At 39.1% G+C, this 20,771-nt stretch overlaps 2 protein-coding genes across 3 annotated transcripts in view; both read left to right on the top strand.

Moving 5' to 3' along the window:
• Positions 1–20,771, top strand: part of HYCC1 (hyccin PI4KA lipid kinase complex subunit 1) — a 364,011-nt gene that overhangs the window by 97,086 nt on the left and 246,154 nt on the right. The window lies entirely within an intron of this gene.
• Positions 1–20,771, top strand: part of IGF2BP3 (insulin like growth factor 2 mRNA binding protein 3) — a 115,128-nt gene that overhangs the window by 9,038 nt on the left and 85,319 nt on the right. For both annotated transcript variants that reach the window (XM_065628231.1, XM_065628232.1), the window contains one exon: positions 16,481–16,529. In XM_065628231.1, the coding sequence (XP_065484303.1) occupies positions 16,481–16,529 (49 nt within the window). The remainder of the gene's footprint in view (positions 1–16,480; positions 16,530–20,771) is intronic.

Genomic DNA, 20,771 nt, shown 5'->3' with positions numbered 1-20,771 from the left:
AGAATTTACAAAAATAGTAAGGTGGCTTTTTTTTTTCCTAGTACTAGTACACTTGAACACAGCTGAAGCTGAATGTTCACTTTTGAAAGATTAACTTTCATGCTCAGCTGAACTTTAGGAACGCCATTTTAAAATATATAGTCTACACCATGTGTCCAATACATTTTTCCCCTTTGTGAAAATAGCAGTGCTTTATTGTTTTGGTAAATTAATTTTATTTTAAAATGTTAAATGGACAGGTCCTGTAGGTTCTCCCTCAGAAACAGAGCTCACTTCACCTTAATGGAGCCTTAAATATTGTGCAGAAATCAAAATTCCAGTTGGAGGTAATTCTAGTCTGTATGAACAAAAACTTCTGTTAAAAAAAAATCTTAACAGAATTACTTATTTGCATGTAACTTCATGCTAAATAGCAGTTAGTGATGAAGTGGAAAGCTGCTTGTGTTTGGATTTGGAATTATCTGGTAAATATCTAGCATGCATGGATCAAAGCAGGACTGATTTTCTAGGAATAAGCAGGACAAGAGGACTAGCGATAAGAAGGAGCCGGGGGGAAAAAACCCCAACCAAACAAACCCTTGAATGAGTTGCACTGTGCAGTTGTTCCACGGAGTTTTCATCCAGGTGCCTGATCCTGGGTGCTCTCTGCCCTCGGAGGACGCCCTCGGCAAACTGCGGGGAGGCTTTTGGGAAACCGAGTTCACAAAACTGCTCTAGTTTTGACAGGGATAATGTACATACTGTCTAGAAAAGTCAAAAGTTTGGGTTTTTTTCTTGTTTTGTTGTGTGTGGTGGTTTGTTTGTTTTTTTTTTTTTAAATCTGTTTTAAAAAGAGTTACAGAACAGATCACAAAAAAATACATTTCTGGATGACAGAGTGGATTATCCGGGTTATACGCACAGGGGAGATTCTCTATGTGACAGTGGCTTCCTGGTTGTTGTGGAAGAATAGTTCAATTTTTCCTCCTACTTCTAGAGCAAAAATTTCAAAACAATGTCTGTTTAAGATAGTACTTGAAAAACATAACCTGTAGGATGTTTGAGGAATTTAGGTAGTAGTTTCATCCAAGATAATAGACTGCACTTACAATGTAAATCTAGTCTTGTTTTTTTTCCTAATGCGAGTTAAAACTGATAAAAATGCTTTAAATGATTTTCCAGTGAAAGTTTTGGGGCGACCTGAAGCCAGGTAATGGTTAGGAAAAAAAAAATTAAAACCTGTCTTGGAATATTGCTGTAATGAATATTGAAATAATTTTTCAGATGAGTTCACTAATTGTATAATAGCGTACATGTGCTCCCCTGCCATGGAGGCGTTGGCCTGTTACAGATGGGTACAGCTGCGCTGGAAAGAGCACACGGATCTTTCCCATTGGATCCCAGAATGAACCGCATCTTTCTTTGTGGAAAACCAGCCCTCTGGTGTGCAGAGCGAGCTATTTGCCAGGGTCAAGGGAGAGGGATTCAACACTGTCTTTTAGTGGTGTTGGTCACAGTGGGCGCTGGTGCTGATCAACAACAAGAGTTCTTATATGGTGAGCTTTGCATTAATAGAAATTCGGTTGTTTAAGCAAGTTACAGGCGATGGTGGGCAGTAGCATAACTCGGTGACAGAGCGCTAAAACCTGCCATTTCTGATTGGGAGACGCTGCTTTTGATCCCAACAGAGGTACTGAAATATTTCAATACTTGTTTGTTACCTGACTGTATGAACTTTGCATCTGCACAGAAATTTTTAATGTAGGATGCTTTTAAGAAATGTGCAACTTTCAAGGATGACGGGCATTTAAAAACTGTCTACAAATTCATATTCTCTTCCAGTTTCAAACATATATGGTAAGCATGTAAGTTTAACATGTGGTGTGTAAATTTACTAACACCTAGTGAAGGAACTGGAGGCTCCTAGGGTACAGCACAGGTATTTAAGTTGATCCTAATAACCTGTACAAAATACATGAGAAATGGACAGCTCTTAAAGTCAGAGCAGATTTTTTTTTTGAATACTCTGTACTCATCATTAAATTTATTTTCAGAGTTTAATGCTGGCGCTCAGTAGCAGTGGTGTAAAATTGTTCTTATACTACTAATACTGCGTCATTCAAAGATGCACCTGAATGCTTATCATATTAAACTATTTTTCTTAAAAGCAATTCCCTCTGCCCTCAAAAACCAACACCCAAACACCCCAGGTTAAGTTATGAGAGCTAAAAGTAGGTGGCCATTTACTTATGAAATACAAAGTTTGTTTCACAGTGATGGTTTGAGCTCTAGTAGCAAATGGTGAGGTCCTGTTCTGTTTGGTCACTTGTTTTGAGTTGCTGTTTATTCTGCTTGCATTAACAATGTGTTTGCTCAGAGTGAGTGATACATCTATTTAGAAGTTTTTGATTTTTTTTTTGTTGTTTTCTGTTACGCAGGTGAGAGGGAATTATTTATATTATAATGTGATTTCTACCCCTTTTTCTGCCCTGGCTGCTTTCTTAAACAAGTGGCTGTTGATGCATAAATACACCCCAAATTCTATGTTTAACATAAAACCGTGGACTTCAGTAAAAGTTGCGGAATACACACCCTTTGTACAACTGAGTTTGATGGCAGTTGTTCAATTAAACTCAAATCATGAGCAAGATTATCTTTTCAGGTATGTAGCATGTGGTTAACCCATATAAAGTTGAAGCTACCCATCACTCTTTGGAAGTAATCTTGGGAAAAGTTTTAGAAGATTTTCATTATAGCTTGTAGAACCCTTCAAGCTTTTAGATTGAGGGAAAGATTGCTTTACCTTTGTGTTTGAATAGCTCCAGTAAAACCCTAGAACTGCATTCCCTTGCTGTGGTTGGCTTTTTCTTGCCCCTGTGGCAAATAATAAGCTTATGTACGTTGCTTTTCTTCGTGGCCCTTTCGCTCACACCACCCGGTCCACGCAGTTCGCTTACCACAACTGTTACTGGTTTTGCATATGTTGGATTAAGTGCAGCATCTTAACATGAAAACGCCACGTCTGAATGCATGAATGGCAGCGCAGACCCCGCGTTGCACGTGTGCTGATGTCAGGCTCCTGCTGGGCGGCGGTGCCGTGTGTCGCGCTGCAGCTCTTCAAAATGGCTTTTCAAATGAAAGCTCAGGCTATCTTTGATTTTTAGCTATAGTGCTGGTGGAAATCGCATGTGGTTCTGTATTCCAGAAAAGCCGCTCCTTGTTCTGACTTGTGTCACTGGGTGTGTGATTTTTTTTTTTTTTTTTTTGGGTGGTACACTCAAAAAAAAAAAAAAAAAAAAAAAAAGGCAGGCATGGAAAAGTCATGTTTCACCACAAGGAAACTCCACAAGTTCCCGAGGAAGAGATGGTGTGTGGGCAGTGATGTTTTTCTGGAGATGGCTGTGGTGTGTGTCCCACCCGATGGGGCCTGGGCCAGGTGAGGAGACCTTGGCCTGGTTCGGAGGGGCTGAGCAGGTGCCCTGGCCTGTTTCTTCATCCCCCTAACATCCAGCTCTGTGAACTTCCCTTGCCCTCCCTAGATAAGTGCATGTGGTTACAAACTATTAAGGCAGGTCTTTGAGGTTTGGGGGAGGAAAGGGAGGGAGCGATTGCTTTGTTTGGAGGCTTTTGGTAGCTCTAGTTCTGGTTGTTACTCGTACTTGTCTCGATGTACAGCATCGTTTGAAATGAGCTGAGTTTTGGGGGGGTGATGGTGGCAGAAGTGAATGAAGACAACATGTAAACTGAAGATGATCAGTAACTCCTAAAGAAAGATAACTTCTTTTTGTGGCTGAATATTTCTCTTAACGCCATAGCCTTCCTTAAGCTGATTTTTTTTGTTGTTAATTGGTTATTTTTAGCTTTTTCCTGCTCTTTATTTCTTTAAAATGTTCTTCTTAAACCCTGAATTGTTGGGCATATCTATATGCAGACAGAACAGTTGAATTTCAAAGCTTTGAAAGACATTTAAACTGTGCTAAGATATGCTCTCAGGTAAAAGCAACTTGATCTACTAGTGCGGGCAGGCACTGCCTAATTTAGGTATCTCTGTTAACATATCAGTAGTAGATGATTGTAAAAAGAAGATAGCAATTACTGGCTTGGTGTGATAATAAGTTTACACATCTGTATACAAACTAAATTTGATGTAATTAACTGCTAAATAATTTATTGAACTTGGTCAAAATTATCATCATCATTAATATGAACTTTGTTCCTAATCTTAATTTCAATACCTAGCAAACTGCTATGCATTTGGAAACAAGTTACTAAATGCAAATAACCCTGATGTTAATGATGATTAACTTGTAAGTTGTACTTATGAATTAACTAGTTAGCTGTAACATGAAATAGACCTCTCTTCTGCTTTGAAACTAACTGATCCAAATTTACAATTTTGCTCAGTTTAGTACAAAGTGTGTTAAAATAGTGTAAGTGTTAAATGCCACCCTATGTAAGGAGTGTGAGTTTCAGTGCAGAAATGTAAACTCTGATCATAACAGTGTATTTAAATGTACGGTGATAGTGGAAAAAGTCAATACTTGCTGTGATCTTCATCCTCAAAGCGTGTGCTATATTCTATGTTTTCTGTGGAAAAAGGAAATAATGGGATTATTTAAAAGGCGATAGTGGCTATCCTGTAATTGCTTTATATGCCATTTCTTAATGTCACAACAGTTTGTTTATAGTATTATGAAAGCAAGGGGAAACTATTAAATATTAACTGTAAAGGCTACTAAAGAAAATACACTTACACCTCTTCTAGACAAGCAATTTTTCAACATGCCTTTGAAGGAACTTGCAAAATTGAAATGTTGCAAAATTTGAAATTTGTGTACAATTGAATTTTAGTTGTTGACTTTTCCAGTTGAACAGAATTAAATGATACTCTAAGGCTTTTATCAAGACCTGATATGAAAGCTCAGGAATTGCTTTCATATATTATACTATGTAAGCCTGTGTCCACTAATCAAAGCTGCTATGACAAAAGCATGGAAGATTGTTTTGGTAATTCTTAAAAACAAAGTTTAATGAAAGATATAATTAACAATATTTTTATTAAGTAAATATAAAACAGTGTGAAAGACTCTTTATGCACAAGCTGTGATGCTTTAGCTGTGCCACTACAAAATATTTACTGTGAATGTGGATTTACTAGTGTAGATGTACTTACCATGAACAAAATCATTGCCCTATCAAAAAAAGGAGAAAATGAGGTTTGTAGACAATAGAAAACTTTGCATGGTTGTTATTACTTTATACATTTCAGCTTCTTAAAAAGTTACATTTTTTCCAGTAATCTGTCTTTAGATCAAAACTTAATGTAGGAAATATTGCATATGTGTGCAAAATGTGTATAATATTTGGCTCTACATCCCAACAGAAAGATGGTGCATTCTGCACTTTAAGGGTATAAAATTTTTTGAGGGGAGAGCACACAGTTCTAAAAAACTTGTGCCCTTTTGCTTTAAGTAGAGCTATGACATAATTTTATTTGGTGCTGTTCTGTCCACACAATTTTTGTGTAGTTGAACAGGATTTCATTTCTGGTGAGAACTCTTCAGAGAAAATTACTTAAAATACTTGCAAAGAGAAACAGATTAGGCTCATGGTTTTCGAACATTTTTGTCACTTCTTTTAAGTATAGAAAAAGTGATGGTGCTTTTAAAAATTCTTCACCTGGTGACATTCAGCGTAAAAATGACAAAGCCAAACAGCAGAGTGGTCACTTTCTATGACTTTTGGGTTTTGAGAGGGCAAAAGAAAGGAAGGAAAAATGTTTGGTCGTAACAATCCAAACCCCACACATTGTAGCTCTCCTCCAGCAGAGGCGTCACATCTCATCTGCTTTGGGTCACTTAATCAGTTTAAAGCCACATGGAACTGCCATTAGTAAGGGCCAGTGCTTGAGTGCTATTTCTTCTTGTTGGTGTTGAATTAGTTGAACAAAGTGTACTAGTAAAATAATTACTAGAGCATCAAAGTGACAATGGGTATCTGTGCAGTGTCTTAGCTCTTGTGTGCATCAGTTTACACTTTAAAAGTTTGTGTGTGTGTTTTTTAAACTTTTTACTTGTCAGTAAGGTTTATTGTACTAAATCCTTTGAGAAGAACTTATTTTGGAGCAAAAAATAATAGGAAACGTATAGTAAATTTGATGTTTCTTCTGTTGTAAAACTGGTGAAGTATTAATTCTGTCTAATTTGTTGCTGTTAGTGTGGTCTAGAAGATTTAAAAGAAGCTATTTGCCTTGCCGGTGCTTTTTAAGCTTTTCTTGGTTTGTCTTGTGATTGAAGGTTGGAAAGTAGTTATGAGGAAATTTTTTAAAAATTATTATTTTATTTAAAAAAACCCCTTAGCCCCATGAGCAGGCTAACTGCAGGTCTTCATTAGGCTTTGCTGGAACCCCTGAGATACGGGTAAAGCATATATCTTAAATGCTCAATTATCATGTCAGAATAAAGCTGTCCTCTTGCAAAGTTGAGTAATATACATATTTATGAAAAAAGTAATAAAAATGGAAGTTTCAGCCAGAATGGATGCAGAGTGAAACCCACACATACATCTACATGTATATGCACATGTGCACTACATTCTTCTAGAGTGGCTTTAAACACTGGAATGAGCCTGAAACATGTGGCTGTACATTTGAAAGTGTTGATTTACTCGGCGCTCTTGTTAACTCTTCATTTAGTTTATTTTGTCCTTTAAAGCACTAGGGGTTTATTAATATTTTTAGATATTATAATATTACATAGACAGTTGCCTAAATGAAATAGTTTGCCCTTGTTAATATCCTTCTATATAATGGAAGAAACTCGAAAATGCTAGTGAGCCCTTCTGTTAGCTGAAGTTTACATATACACTTAAAATCAGCCTAAGCAAGATTTTCCATTTATTCTAGTGACAGCATGTAAGCTTTTTTAAGTTAGACGGTGCTTTCGGCAGCACAAGTGTTTCAATGTGTTTCCATTTCCCAGACCCCACAGGAACCTCCGTTTACTGAGGCCATTTTAGGAACTGGACATTAGTTTGTGTCACTTCTTGTAAAGTATCCTGGGAGGCAGCAAACAGGATTTTCTTTAGGACATCTGTGTGCGAGTGAAACGGGGAGATGGTGAAGTGTGCGCTGGGGCTGGGTCCCTGAGCTACCCTGACACCCCGCTCAGTTTAAGCTCTGAAGTAGCTTGCTCTTAACCTGAAAGGTTTAAATCAGATATTTAATAGCAAAAAAGTAGCAAATAGAGGCTCTCCGAGCCTATGTAACAAGGGTCTTGCAATTACATGCTATAAGTGTATAGGCAGAGCAAATCTTGCTATTTTACTGCAAGCCTTGTTTTGCTTCCCCTCCACCCCCCAAACCAGAGCTGAATGTGACTGGTTGATCTGGAGCGCACAGTGAACTTAAACTTGGTATGAACAACCTTAGCTTCACTAGAGTCTGACCCGAAAGACACCAAAATGGATTAGTCTCCCTGTTTATAGCTGTGGTGTAAGGAATCTGGAAAGCATTTCTGATGCTCTCTGCAAACACAGGCTCGCGGTTGAGCAAGTTGGTCTCAGCAGCATGGTGGCTACTGAGCTTGTCTATGAATGCTGCTAATTTTATTTAGATATTTCAGTCTGAGAAGAGTGGAACACTGAGCTATTGTTAAGACAAGATCTCTTGTGCCATATACCTCTTGTACCAAAAAAAATTTGTGAGAACTACATCTTATGTGGGATCTGTGTCACTTGTTTCCATCAGGTTTCTAACCGATGTGCAAACTTCTGTGGAATAGGTGATGTTAGTAGGGAAGCCACACACAATAAAAACACTATGAGGGTATATACAACAGCTGCTTTGTGGAACAAAGTGACTTGTTGGCTTTTTAAATTATTCAAGTCTTAGTACCTTTTTTTTGCTTCAGAAATGACACTGAAGTATCCTACACCATTTCTTCCTCCTTCTTGGTCTCTTTAAGAGGAGCTGAATTCGCTTAAAAAAAAAAACCCACCACCACCAACACATGAAAAGAGAAAAAAAAATATTTTCCTTTAGCTGTCTAAGCTCCCCAGCCTCTAACTTGGCCGTGTATTGCAGGGACATCATATGCAAGTTTTGGTCTAGAACTGCCTCTTACAGGTGATGTAAAGCTTCACAGTTAGTCCATAAAGGAAATATTGGCTGCCCCAGGTAGCAGCCCTTGTGGGCACTAGGCAAACAGGTGAGGGGGGAGAAGTAGCCTTTAGCTACTTTGGTGGCTTAAAGAAAGGATGGGTGGGGAGGAGAAAGATAAAAGATGACCTTTGTGTCTCATCATTAGGGGATTACTAGTTCATACCAGTTGGGATTTTAGATAGACTTTTCTTTTCATGTTTAGAAGCACTTTTGCATTTAAAGATGTTGTTTACAGTTCTTCGTATAACTCCTGAATGCTTTCAGTGTTATCCACATCCCAGTTAATTGCAAGTTAGTGGTGGGGTGGGAGAATAAATGGCAAGTGACTGTAGCTCTAAAAAGTTTGGTCAACAAAATCAGCTCAGTAGTACAATTATCTGAGGAATACAGACCCCTACTCTGAGAAGGAAAAGAGAAACTATGGCTTTAAAAAACCTAAACACCCAGAAACCCCACCCTCAAAAAAACCTAAATCCCAACCCTTCCAAACAAACAGGAGGGAAAAAAAACCCAACCCACCACCGACCAAACAAGAAAACTTTCAATTTCTCCAAAGGGTTGGGAGGTTGGGGAGAAGGGAGAGGCAGTGGAAAGAAAAGGCCTGAAATGTCAGAAGCTACAAGGGTAGATGAAAAGCCATTTTCCTGAAGGATATGGGAACTTCCCATCAAATTTAAAGCAGTGCTTAATTATTTAATTTAAAAAAAATCTTAACAGCATTCTGTCATTAACAACACCTGGATAATGAAAGGTGTTGTGTGTTTTTTTTTTAAAATCAGGAATTCATCATTAATATGGTAATGGCAGAATCTTTAGAATTTTATTTTTAAAATGTCTTTATGGACCACTCATGGGAATTTACAAATAATGAATATAAGCTTTTAGTCTAATTAGTGATGTGAAGAATTGTTGAACTGAAATCCTGAAACAAATGCTAATAGGTGAAAGCCTACTATCCGCCTTTCCTACATAAACATAAGAACTACGGTCAGGCTTACATCAGCTGCTTTACCTATTTTGCATGATGTGACTTGGATGTGGCAATGTAAATCTTCTGGTTGTGCTTCTTGAGCTATCATATCCTGCCTGGAATTTCAGTGTGTCTGAGTTTTATCCTGCAAGGAGAGCGCGGCCTCGTGCCCGGCTGTTTGGCTGGTGGCTTTAGGGAGCAGAGCTGTGTGGCGGCCACGGGCAGCTGTCTGGGAGTTCATCCTGGTGGAAAGTAGTAACCAAATCCTGTGTTCCTCAGGCACTGGTAGGAAATTTGATCATCAGCACAGCGGGGTCTGTGAGGTAATCCAAGAGCCAGATTTTTGTCTTGAATGCTGAGATAATACACCTCTCTGAAGTGCCTGTGCTCGTGGGTTGTATGCGCAAGATGAAAGGGGAAAGGTGTAGTTAGGAGCCAACCTTTATATCTTGCATGAGCTTTGAGGAAAAAAATTCTTTGTATAAATTTTATGGAAAATCCTTATTCTGAGTGGTAGTACAGAGTGCTTTTAAATCCAGGTCTGGGATTAAATAATGAGGCAACACAAAGAGAAGTATTGCTGCAGTTTGCCTGTGGCTTAGCCAAGCTTTATCTGCTTGAACTGCTGAATTGGGTCTGAAATGTGAGCCATAACATTTCCTCTTCAAGTATTCTGCTGTCCAGATCAGTGTGGGGTGGGGGGGGAAGTAATATTTGTTAACAGGTCAGTACTTGAAACTATTCTCCTTCCTTCTGTAGGTAAGGCATCAAGATGAACTTTCTGGTTCACAAGCTAACAGCTTTATTTGATAAAATACAGTAACTGTGTCATCAGTATGCCTTGTAATATACACTAGAAATTAATTACCTTTTAACAGAAGTGATATAAAAACCTCTGTCACTTTATTGAACCCGAGTAGGTTTTTAACAGAAATTCAGTGTACCTTCTTTTTAAGGAGGGGGTGTGACTTTTTGCTTTTATATTTATCAGAACAACTTGTTAGGAATAAGTGAATTGAGATAGATAATTGTGTGTCTATACACATATAATTTTATATAAAATTGGCTTAGAATGTACATTCAACAAGCTTTGTTTGGATAGACTTATTACTATTCGTTAGGTTCTTTCAGGAATCAAATGTGAACAACTTAAAAAGACTGAAAGGTTTGTTTAAACCCACGGAGTTTCAGTGTGAAGAGAGGAGGCAGGCAGAGACTGCAGCATCACTTACAGGACGAGCTGCTCCAGTGGCTTAATCTGCAGCATTACCGACACTTACCACGAAGAAAATGATACGAACCACCCCCTGCCCTCACCTTATAACTAAAAAAAATTGCTTCTGCTTTTTCCCCCAAGTGCACTAATATCAATTGAGAGTTAAGGTTTTTTATTTTGTCCTGTAAACCTGTGTTTTTTTTTTTCTTTCCCCACTAGAAGAGCATTAAAAACACTGATTCACTCTGTTGTGATCAAGCATCAGCTAATTCAGGCAACTTGAGGGGGAAAAACTAATAAAATCTGTGTGTGGGGGTGGCTTTTTGTGTTGGGTTTTTCTTGCATGTTTTTATTTTACTGGCTGCGGAGTAAACAATAAGACACCTCTTCCCCTTCCCTTATAAATTCCATTGATCACCAGCAGTTTTCCATTTGGTTACAGGAGCTGTTAACTTTGTTTCTATGGCTGTTCGTGTCAGGACTTTTTCTACAGTAGTTGTTCCTTACCGTATGGCATTAGCCACAGTCCATAGTGGTTTCTTTTTGTTGTGTTTTTATATTTCAACTCCAGCTGTCTGTGTCAAGTTTGTGTTGTCAGTGAAGTAAGCTTGAGAAGTGACAGGTTTTGTCCTCATGTGGCCCTTTGGATCTCAGGGAAAAAATAGGTTGTTTTGGTGAGTGGGTTTTCAGGGGCATCATGTGTAGCTGTCAAAGCCAGGGGGACCATGAACGTGGAGGCTGGGGAGTAGCAGCACTCGGTGCTGATGGGTCTTGGCGTCCTCTGTGTCTGTCCTCTTGGTGTGAGGTGCCAAGACCTTTTCTGGATTAAATGAATAAGTGCTTGCCCTTTGCGTGTTCTTAAGAGTGGAAAAGGTAGACCATTTACTTTCTATCCCATAGGTATTGAGTTCAAATAACTGAATGGACTAACATTGTCGATGTTCACTTGATCTCCTTTCAAACATGTTTGATGCTTTTTCCAATAGGCTCTTGTTTAAAAAGAGTAGGTTTGCGCTCTGTGGGTTTGAGGTGTTAATGTTGTATGGAGTTCATATGGCTGCTGAAATGAGAATATTACGTAGCATTGTTGTTGAGAAACGGGGTTTAACGAGCAGGAGGCAGCAGATCTCTAGGGGGAGGGAGGGGGTGAGAAGGGTCTGGTAAGATTGTGGGTACAATGACAGTGCAGAAGTGCAGCTCCTTTGATACTTGTGTGTACATTCCCCTCTGAAACAGCCAAATTTTGACACAGGTTATGAGATACGCCATGAGAAACAAAAAAATCGGGACTGTGAGAAAAAGCATGATACTTCATTGTTTTCTGCTTTATGTTTTTCTATCTTCTGTTTTCTTAAAATTATCGTCCCTTTAGGGGAGGTGCGGGTCTCATGTGATTTGCCTTTGCTAAATGTCACCTAAAGCACACAGTGAGATTGTATTAGTGAGTGAAAGTGTATAGTCAGTTTTTATTTAGTGTAAAAATGGACAATTTTCAAGACCTTTTTGACTTGAGGATTTTGATAGGTTGAAATGAGAAAAATTGGGAGAGCAGAGAGAGAAGGGAAAAGTACACATGAAAGAAAGAGAATGCTGAATCTGGGGGTTTTCTTCTTCCTTCCTCCCACGACGTTTTCCCTGAGACATGTTTAGTATTGTTTCCTATGTGTGGAGGATTCTTGTGGGCTGGGAGCACTGGATGCTCCTGTACATGTGTTCTCTACATTTACATATGAGAGACTACCCCTTCAGAGATCAGCAAGATGGCTTTTCGTAAATTAACCGTCTTTGTGGTACTTCATTCTTTCTGTGCACGTGTATAGCACAAATACGCTGCCTTCCTTGTGAAGGAGCACAATGATATCTATTTGTTTTACCTGCTTTCAGTGTTGCAGAGAGATTCCCATGTCCCAAACACAAGGCTCCATGTCTTAACATTCTCAGAATAAATATGTTAATGTATGGTCATCAGCAGTAGCTTGAAGTAACTGAATCCAGTTATCTGCACAATACCTGAAAAGAAGAATCAGAATGTGTGCAATTCCTCTTAAGAGAAGTAAATTATCACCAACTAATTGCTTATGGACTAACCTTATACAGAAACCAGAGAAGTCTGTGGTGGTTTTTTTTTCTTACTCAAGAAAAGGTGTTCTGGGTGTCTTTGATAAAGAGAAACAAGTGGGAATACCTGTTCACATGCTGTGAAATAGAGGTACCTTTCAAAAAACCTTCATATGATACAGAGCACAAACATAATTTGCCCACACCTTTCTCCCCTGCCAGCCCCCCAGTTGAAATCTACTTGCAATGGCTCTTTGGAATGGAAGAAATGAATTAAGAAATCTGCTTAAACTGGAAAAAGTACACACACAAGGCTTACATGAGTCACATTGATGAGATATGCTGGCAATGTTTTAGTAAGGATTTATTAAGACTAGTTGAGCCATATATTAAATGCAACTATTGTAATAAAATACCTTCATAGAATTTGAAAGGACTATTTCTTGTCTTGCACACCTGGTATGACTGCAAGTAGTTCTAATGTGAGAAAACTTAAGGTTATATCAAAACAAAAAAAACACCCAAACCCTTTGTGGGTTTATGCTGTCTGGGATGCGAAATCTACTAGGAGCTTTGAATATAGCGCACTTTGCTGAAGAAGATAGGATTATGAGAAAGGTGGAAAGCAACTTAGATGAGCTGATGTTTGCTGAGGTGAGAGACTATTTCCAGGAAGATGCTCCTGTATTTTTTCTCTTTCCTATACCCACCTGTCATTGTAGAGTTTTGTCCCTGTCTGAAAGCGTGCTGTCAGAAGTCGGAATCCATCCTTGTGGAAGCTTTAGCTGCTCTGGTGAATTCAGTCAGACCCAGCTTTGTCCCTTGCTCTTTGCTATATATTTGCATTCACTTTGGGATTTTTTTCTTGATGTTAAGAGCTGTTTCTCAGTGGGTTCACGTGCATGCGGTAGAGATGACCGCAGATGGTGAGTGCTGCCCCGCAGTGATGTGCTGTGCGGGGCCGTCCCCACGCAGGATGAGCGATCTCTCCGAGGAGGAGCTGCGCGGGTTATTGCAGCTTATGGGACGTTCGGTCTCCATCTACTCACTGCTCATTCTGGTCCTGGAAACACAAACACCACTGTCATTTCTTTTATATGTTCTTTGTGTGTGGGGAATGGCAGAGGGGGAAATGGTTTACAAGCTTTGTGTATTTTTTGGTTACTTTTAAGAAATACATTTAGAATATTTTTTTTTTAATGGGAGCTGATAGTAACTGAAATTGAGAAGTCTCAAAGGTGCTCATGTTCTTTTATCTTACGCTGGTTCAGTGTGAGTCCTTTCTTGGCCGTGCAAAACTTTATTTTTTTTTTTTTAATGATTGCTAATTGTGATGCAGCACTAATGTAGGAAAAAAAAATCACACACATCAACAAAACCAGACTTCAAACTTGTGCAATGGGTGACAAGTTAAAATTACTTGCAGCACAGCTAAGCAACTGATGAAGATGTAAATAGTTTCAAATTAAAGGGTTCATACAGCTATTCTTACAGTTTTGAAGTGACCTTTCACTCTTGCACTATAGGTGTCTCACTATTGCCATAAATTGAGATGCACTGTGGGACTGTACCCATTTTGTACTTGACTTGCCATTTTCTTTGGCTCTTTATCAATGTGGCAGAGGAACTGATGATTTTAAGGTGGCATTTCTTCCTTGCTACTCTCCCTTCCTTCTCTGCCTCCCTTTCAGGATGTTCGAGCTATTTCTGTGTTAAAATGTTGACTGGCAAAAGTTTTAAATTGCATCAGACTTTTCAGTCCCTGAAAGTCATATGGGAAGAAAAACAAACAAAAAACAAACCCAAAAAATCCCCACAACAAACTCCAAACCTTGTCTATGTCCTTTGATTAAATGTAGATATTGCTTTTTTGGTTTTTTGGGGGGACTATCTTTCAGGTATTGGGCAGTAAAGGAAAAGAAATGTAGATTTTTCTTCTGAAATAAAATGTGAGGTGGCAGTTGTGTATGTGAAACTTGTATACGTGCTTCTGGAAAGGACTTTCCCCCTCTCCTCACCGATAGATATCCAGTGCTCAGTATGAGCATTTATTGCCCAGCTCGGCTTGGAGCTGGGCTGAGACCTGTTGGTGGTGAACTGGCTGGGCTGTTGTGTGCTCAGATCCTTCTGCGAGTGGCATTCCTTGCTATGAAACTCTCATGAATTTTAATTTGAATCTACAAGTGTGAGAGACTAATGGCACAACAGTTTGAAGCATATTGAATAGCATATTGGCTGCCAAATTTGTGGTTTGGGATTTTCTGCATTAAAATTTCTCAGTATTTTTAATATTGAATTAACATCCCCTTTTATGTTTTACTTTGGGACCCAACTTCTAAGTTTCAGGTTGCTGTGTGAGATTATTTTGATATGTCAGAGCAGTATATCGCTACTTTATGGTGATTGTTTTGTACCAGTATTGTTAGTTCAGATTATAGTTTAAGGAAACCTTTACAGACTTCAAGGAAATTTTCCCTGCTCCACATTACAGTGAAGCAGCTCCTGACTCTTTCTTTGCTTTATTGGAAATGAAAGCTTAAATGGGGTTGTGTGTGGTTTCACGTTTGTGTGTGTGGGGGGTTTTTTTTTGTGTTTTTTTTTTTTTTCCCTTCCTTGCCTATTTATATGATCAAATCCTGAATTTGGGTCTATCTTGCTTGAGGAGGAGTGGAAACAGCTGAGAAATGCTGCGCAACAGAGACCTGCTCATCTTTTCCGGAAAAAGTGCCCCTGTTGTTTGCTCTGCTGTTGGGGGTGACACCCCTGTGTGAGGAGAAATTTGGGCAAGGCAGCTTTGTGCAGAGTTAACTCGGGCTGTGCCCTGAACAAAGCCTTTCCAGAGGAGCATTTCAAGATGTAAAACACTCAGTGCAGGCCTGTGTGAGTGGTGGTGTTAAGGAAAGGAGTAGATTTTAAAAGGATTTGAAAGGGAAAATGAAAGCTTTTGGTTTTTTTGCTAGGGAACATCTCTAAAACTTATTTTGTCACAAGATTCTACTGACCTGTGTAAGTTTAACAGACGCCTGCTATAAAAAGTCCTTAAAATGCAAAGGGTTTTTCTGTGAGAGGTCAGTATTGAGCAATTAAAACACTAAAAGTGTGTGTTTGAACACAAGATGCTCATTTTAGCTGCTTTGGTGAACTAAAATGTAGTTGAGACTTTCCAGGCTAGACCGCTCGGTGTTGTCCCTTCGTCCCATCTCCCTTCCCCAGATCTCACCAGACTGACCCAACCAGCAATGCCCTACCTGAGCCCAGCCGAAACTCTGTTAATCTACACATTCTTGTAAATCCCAAGGGTTTTGTGGCATCTCTGGCATTTATTTGTTCTCTTACTTTGGGGGAAGGGAGGAGACAAAGGACTTGGCTGTGAAGGCAGCCAGCACACTGTCAGGCTTTGCAGTAGCACTTCAAAGTGATTTTTTTTTTTTTTTTACTATATAAGTGAAAACTAATGTAAATTTGAGGTACAAATACGATTAATTTACTGATTCTTACCCCCTCCTCCCAAACAGAGATGGAGAATGCCAGCTATATAAATGTTAACATAAAGTCCGTCGTTAAGTTTTTGTTATTCTAATATCAAACCAGATATATTTATATAAATTTATATTCTCTTCTTTGAAGTGATGTAGAATGCTGAAGTATCCCCGTGAATAAAAAACAAACAAACAAACCAACTAAAAAAACCAAAACAAAAAACCCCAAAAACTTAGACTGTGGAGGGGAATCCAGTACAAATACATGAGATTATCACATCCATTTATAATGGAGAGAGTTAGATACTGAAGGTCTTAAAGCTGAAATAGAAATAGTTTTCAAGAAAAGTGGAGACTTCATGAAATGTAACAGCCGTCAAATGTGTAACAAGTATTTCTATAATAGCTCTTTGGACTTGAAATGGTTTTGACCCGACATTCCCCCGTCAGTGACCTATTAGGTTTTTTGAGTTGTGTATTTGGTTTTGTCTCTCTTAGTATGACAGATGCTTAAATGTGGACACGGCTATGTATAGTCTATCTTGCAATAATGTCTTCTTTTTGTGGTGTGTTGTGTGTTTATTTTTTTTAAACTATTTTCTTTAATTTATCTGCAGGAGTCGGAAGCTTCAGATCAGAAATATCCCGCCTCACTTGCAGTGGGAGGTAGGAAGTTACTTTAAAATTTGATATCTGTGCTTAAAACTGTTTCTGTCTCTCTCTTTATCCACAAGACTTTTCCCCTTCCCCCACCTTTCACTTGCTTTGCACACACCACCCATTCTGTTCTGGGGAAAAGTCCTTTGGAAGAGGGAACAATAGAGCCTTCTAAGCAATTCAGATAACTGCCTTCATTTCTGCTCTCCGAGTTAACCATAAAAAATGTTGAAATGGATTCTTTGGTGAATGCTGATTTCCTGATTCAGTCAGTCACTCTCTTTGACTGAAAGCTTGTCTGTTTTGGACCTTACTGGTGTGTGAGTTCAGTGAAGCTAATGTAAATTCATATTTAAATACTTGGGCAAAACGTTTGTAAAAGCAGAAACTTAATGCTGATCCTTTTTCTTTTTTTTTTTTTCCTTCCCCACCCCCCCGCCCTTGTTCCTCTGTAGTGATGTCATTATGGTAAATTGTTTGCTCATGCTATTACAGTTATTGGCTCTCACTGATATATGGTATACTTGCCGTTTACACTCCCCAAATGTTGTTATTGTTTTTGTAGTAGCTGGTCTACTGGGAAAAGGGATCTGTTTACTGTTTTTCTACCTTGTATGTGTTTAAAATGTTGCTTTTATGTTTTACTAGTGGTAAGTCATCCTTTTGTCTGAGGGAGAATGGAGGGTTTGAGGACAAAGCTCCAGTAGCAGTAGTGTTGTTGTCTGAGCAGGTTTGGTCTCCTGCCTTCATCTGACTTCCCATCTGCAGCTACTTTTGTTGCTCTGCCCAGTCGCTTTCTAGCTTTGGAGAAAAATGGCAGCGTTGCTGTGTCCACCGCAGGCTGCCACAGGGTGTCTGTGAGGTGTCAGCACATACCACCTCTCGTTGCTTCAGTCTCTCCATATAAGCATTTCCTCTGGTCTTCCCAAACCTTGTGCTCTCCTCAGTTGACCTGTATCCACCTGATACCTTTTATTTCAAATTCATAATTGCCTTTTTATTTTTTTTTTTTTTGGTGAAGCTTTTGGGAAGAGTAGTAATGGAAATGGTTGAGCATGAGTGATGTGAGGGTTAACTTTCCTTTTGGTATTATACAAACTTCCTCTGAGGATTTTGTGTAGGAATAGTGAGTGTCAGAGCAGAGGCATATGATTCAGAAAAATGTGAGTAAACACAGAGGTAAGCACTGTTGAGCAGAGTACATCACAGTTATTCTACCTGCTCTTCCCTCCTTTCATGTATGTAGCTATTACTGTTTCTATGTTACAGGTATCTAAGCTGTTTCCCATTTGCTTCCTGATGTTTAAACTACTTTCCTCTCCTCCTCCATTGCTGCAGTTTCTGTGGGGACATCTGGTCTCGGACAGATATTCCCTCTGCCCCATCTTTTAAGAACACTCTCGTCTTCCTAAAGTTCCCAAGGAAAAGTTAAAATTGTCCCTATTAACATAATTTCAACCTTGCCTAGTTGTCCTGAAGTTGCTCGTACAGACCTGAAATGTCTGGGCACAGAATTTTATAGAGATGAGGTCCCAAAATAACTTATACAATACTTTTGCATTCTCTTACAACATCAGGGCTGCTTGCCAAGTATGGTTTTTCCACAAACTTCCCAAAGTTTTCCTTTTAAGTGCCTGTGGTTTGTTACTTCTGCACGGAGCAGGTAAGTTGTGTATGCTCTCAAAAGAGTGCTGATGACAAAATACAGCAACTGATGACTAAACTAATCAGGGAATTGTCTAATACCAAGCTTACTTTGGGCTATGGTGTCTTTCTTTGGTGCTAGGAAACCTTGCAAAAACTTCCTTTGGGCTCTGTAGGAAAGTTTTGGATGATTTCTCATTAAAACAAGTCTGTCTTGCAGCCAGTTTCTTGGTAGGGAGAGTAAAAATTTATACATGCAGACACAGATTTACATTGAAGCAGTGTTCTTGCATAATGTTTTCTGAGGGGATGGTGTGTGTGGCAGCTGGAGCAATTTTACTTAAATTGTTTCTTATAGTCCCTCTGTGCCAATCTGCTTGCCTCATCACTACTTTGTTAATTGCTTGAATCAAGACTGACTTCTTCTAATAGGGGTGAAATCCTTAAAACCAACTAAAAAACAACTGATGAAAGAGATCTCTAGGTTAGTTCAGTCTATCAGCCCTCATGTATGTTTGATATCAAAATACAGAAAATATCTAGTACCCTGCAAGACCTTTCTTTTTACAGTGACATAGAGCTATGTGAAAAGAATGGAAGAAATATTAATGTTTCTGTGAATTTTTTTTTTCTGGTATAACCAGTATTAGGAAGATTATTTTTTCATTCTTTGCAAAAGTATTCTCTTGAACAATTATTTCATCAGACTTTGTTTTAATTTTGTTCTTTATAGAAAAGAAGCATTTTATATGGGAAGCCTACAGGTGTGTCCCTAGCAGGCAGTGTGCATGCCTCTGGTTTGGTGCTTCGTGGCTGTTCTTGTCCCCAGTGTGTCACACAGTGGTACATGTGAGACTGGGAGCCAGCAAAAGGTCTCTGAGCCTACCCACACCCAGCAGAGATGGTCCTTGGCTTAGAACAAATTCCCCAGAAAACCTCTTATAATAAGGAGGGCATCCATAATGTTCTCAAATGGACCTTGTTGGCTTTGGAGAAAGCAGGTCTAGAAGGGCAATAGGGATGCTGGTCCCACAGGGACATAGCTGAAGTGTGAAGTTTAACAGAGTTTGATAGTACCTCCCACTCTTGAGGACCTCCAAGAATAGTATTGCCTCCTGGTTTTCAAAACCAGAAAAAAAAGTTCAGACAATAAATTGAAGCTTAATCTGAATTGAAAATGTTTTGCAATACATCAGCTGATGAAGGTGTTCCATCACCAATATAGGTGCTTTGTTCTCCGTGCAGATGGGAGCTGGCTCTTAAGATTCATGAAATGCTGGAGTAAATGAATTTCCTGTGAAAACCTTGAAACAGTTCCACTGATTTACCTTCTTATCTTTCTAAGAGGCACATGCGTCTATCTAGTGCCTTTAGTTGCACGGAAAAGAAAAAACATTGAACTTTAGTGTTAAGGAAACCTTGACTTCACCTTGGAGGAAACTAGGAGCTCTGAACACTCACGTGAAGTAGGATACTTGACCCATAGTTATTCCATATAGATTGGGAAAAAAACAGTGGATGTAAATGGCCACAGAGTAACAAGCATTTATTAATGACTTTTCATAAACCAAATATACAAATTCAGATTAACTATTTGCCTTTTTGACTGCCTTTTTGGATAAAAATGTTCCAGCTGGTTGAAGCTGCTGAACAGAACAGTGACTCTTAAGCCAGCCATAGCAATTGGATTTGTTTCCTCTTTCTAATGTAAGGGTTCATTGTGTACTTATCAGACCAACATGGTGTAAGTAAAAAAGGGTAACCCTTTTAGACCATATTCAGGGCTAAGTGGCATAAGAAAGATAGATCATGGTCTGCTGCAGTCTCCTGAGTTGCTACATTGAAACAAAACCACAAGGTTGCTGTCCTGAAGAGCTAGCTCTTAAAGTGCAGCTGTAGATGTTATAATTCTAAAGTATTCTAAGGCATTCAAGGTGAAGTTTGTACAAAACTTGCCTGGTAACTAATTTGAACTTCACAAGAAGATTTTTGGCAAGGTTCTGCAGGTTTCTGTACCTGTGGGTTGGGTACTCTTGTACTCCTTGCCCAGCCAGGAGAAACTGGAGTTGGAGGGAAGGCAGCATCTCTGTCTGAACTAAGAAAATGTGGGACTTGCCTCAGACTGAAATTGGTGTCTGGACTGGTAGGGGCTTATCCAGGATCATGTTCTCTACTCATCCGGGAGGTCATTTGCATTTTCCCCCTTCCCTCAGTGGACGGTCTGGGTTTGAGGACTCTGGATCAGTGCCGATGTTCCATAAAAGCATCATCCCTTTTGGAATGCATCTTCTTCCTTTTATTCTGCTTGCATATAAAGAGCATATAGAGGTTAATATAACAATTTAGTAATTTGAAGGACATGTGCATGATCGGATTTTATTTTTCAAGTGAATCAGTTTCACTTGTTACAAAGTTTGTTTGGTGAAGCAAACCCTCAAACAATGTGTGCCTTTTTTAGTGATAGGTGGGTCTCATTTTTAAGCCTTTTCTTCTCCTTACTCATCAAATACAAAGCCCAGATTGATGCTAAGAATCACAACAAATGAAGGATTTGGCACACCACCTTTTCCCATTCTCCACACACTCCAGTCTCATCTCATCTCTTTC

The sequence above is a fragment of the Caloenas nicobarica genome, chromosome 2, assembly GCF_036013445.1.
Source record: "Caloenas nicobarica isolate bCalNic1 chromosome 2, bCalNic1.hap1, whole genome shotgun sequence".
Classification (NCBI taxonomy): Eukaryota; Metazoa; Chordata; class Aves; order Columbiformes; family Columbidae; genus Caloenas; species Caloenas nicobarica.
The sequence above is the reverse complement of the archived record's forward strand: the minus strand, read 5'-3'. Positions and strand labels throughout refer to the sequence as shown.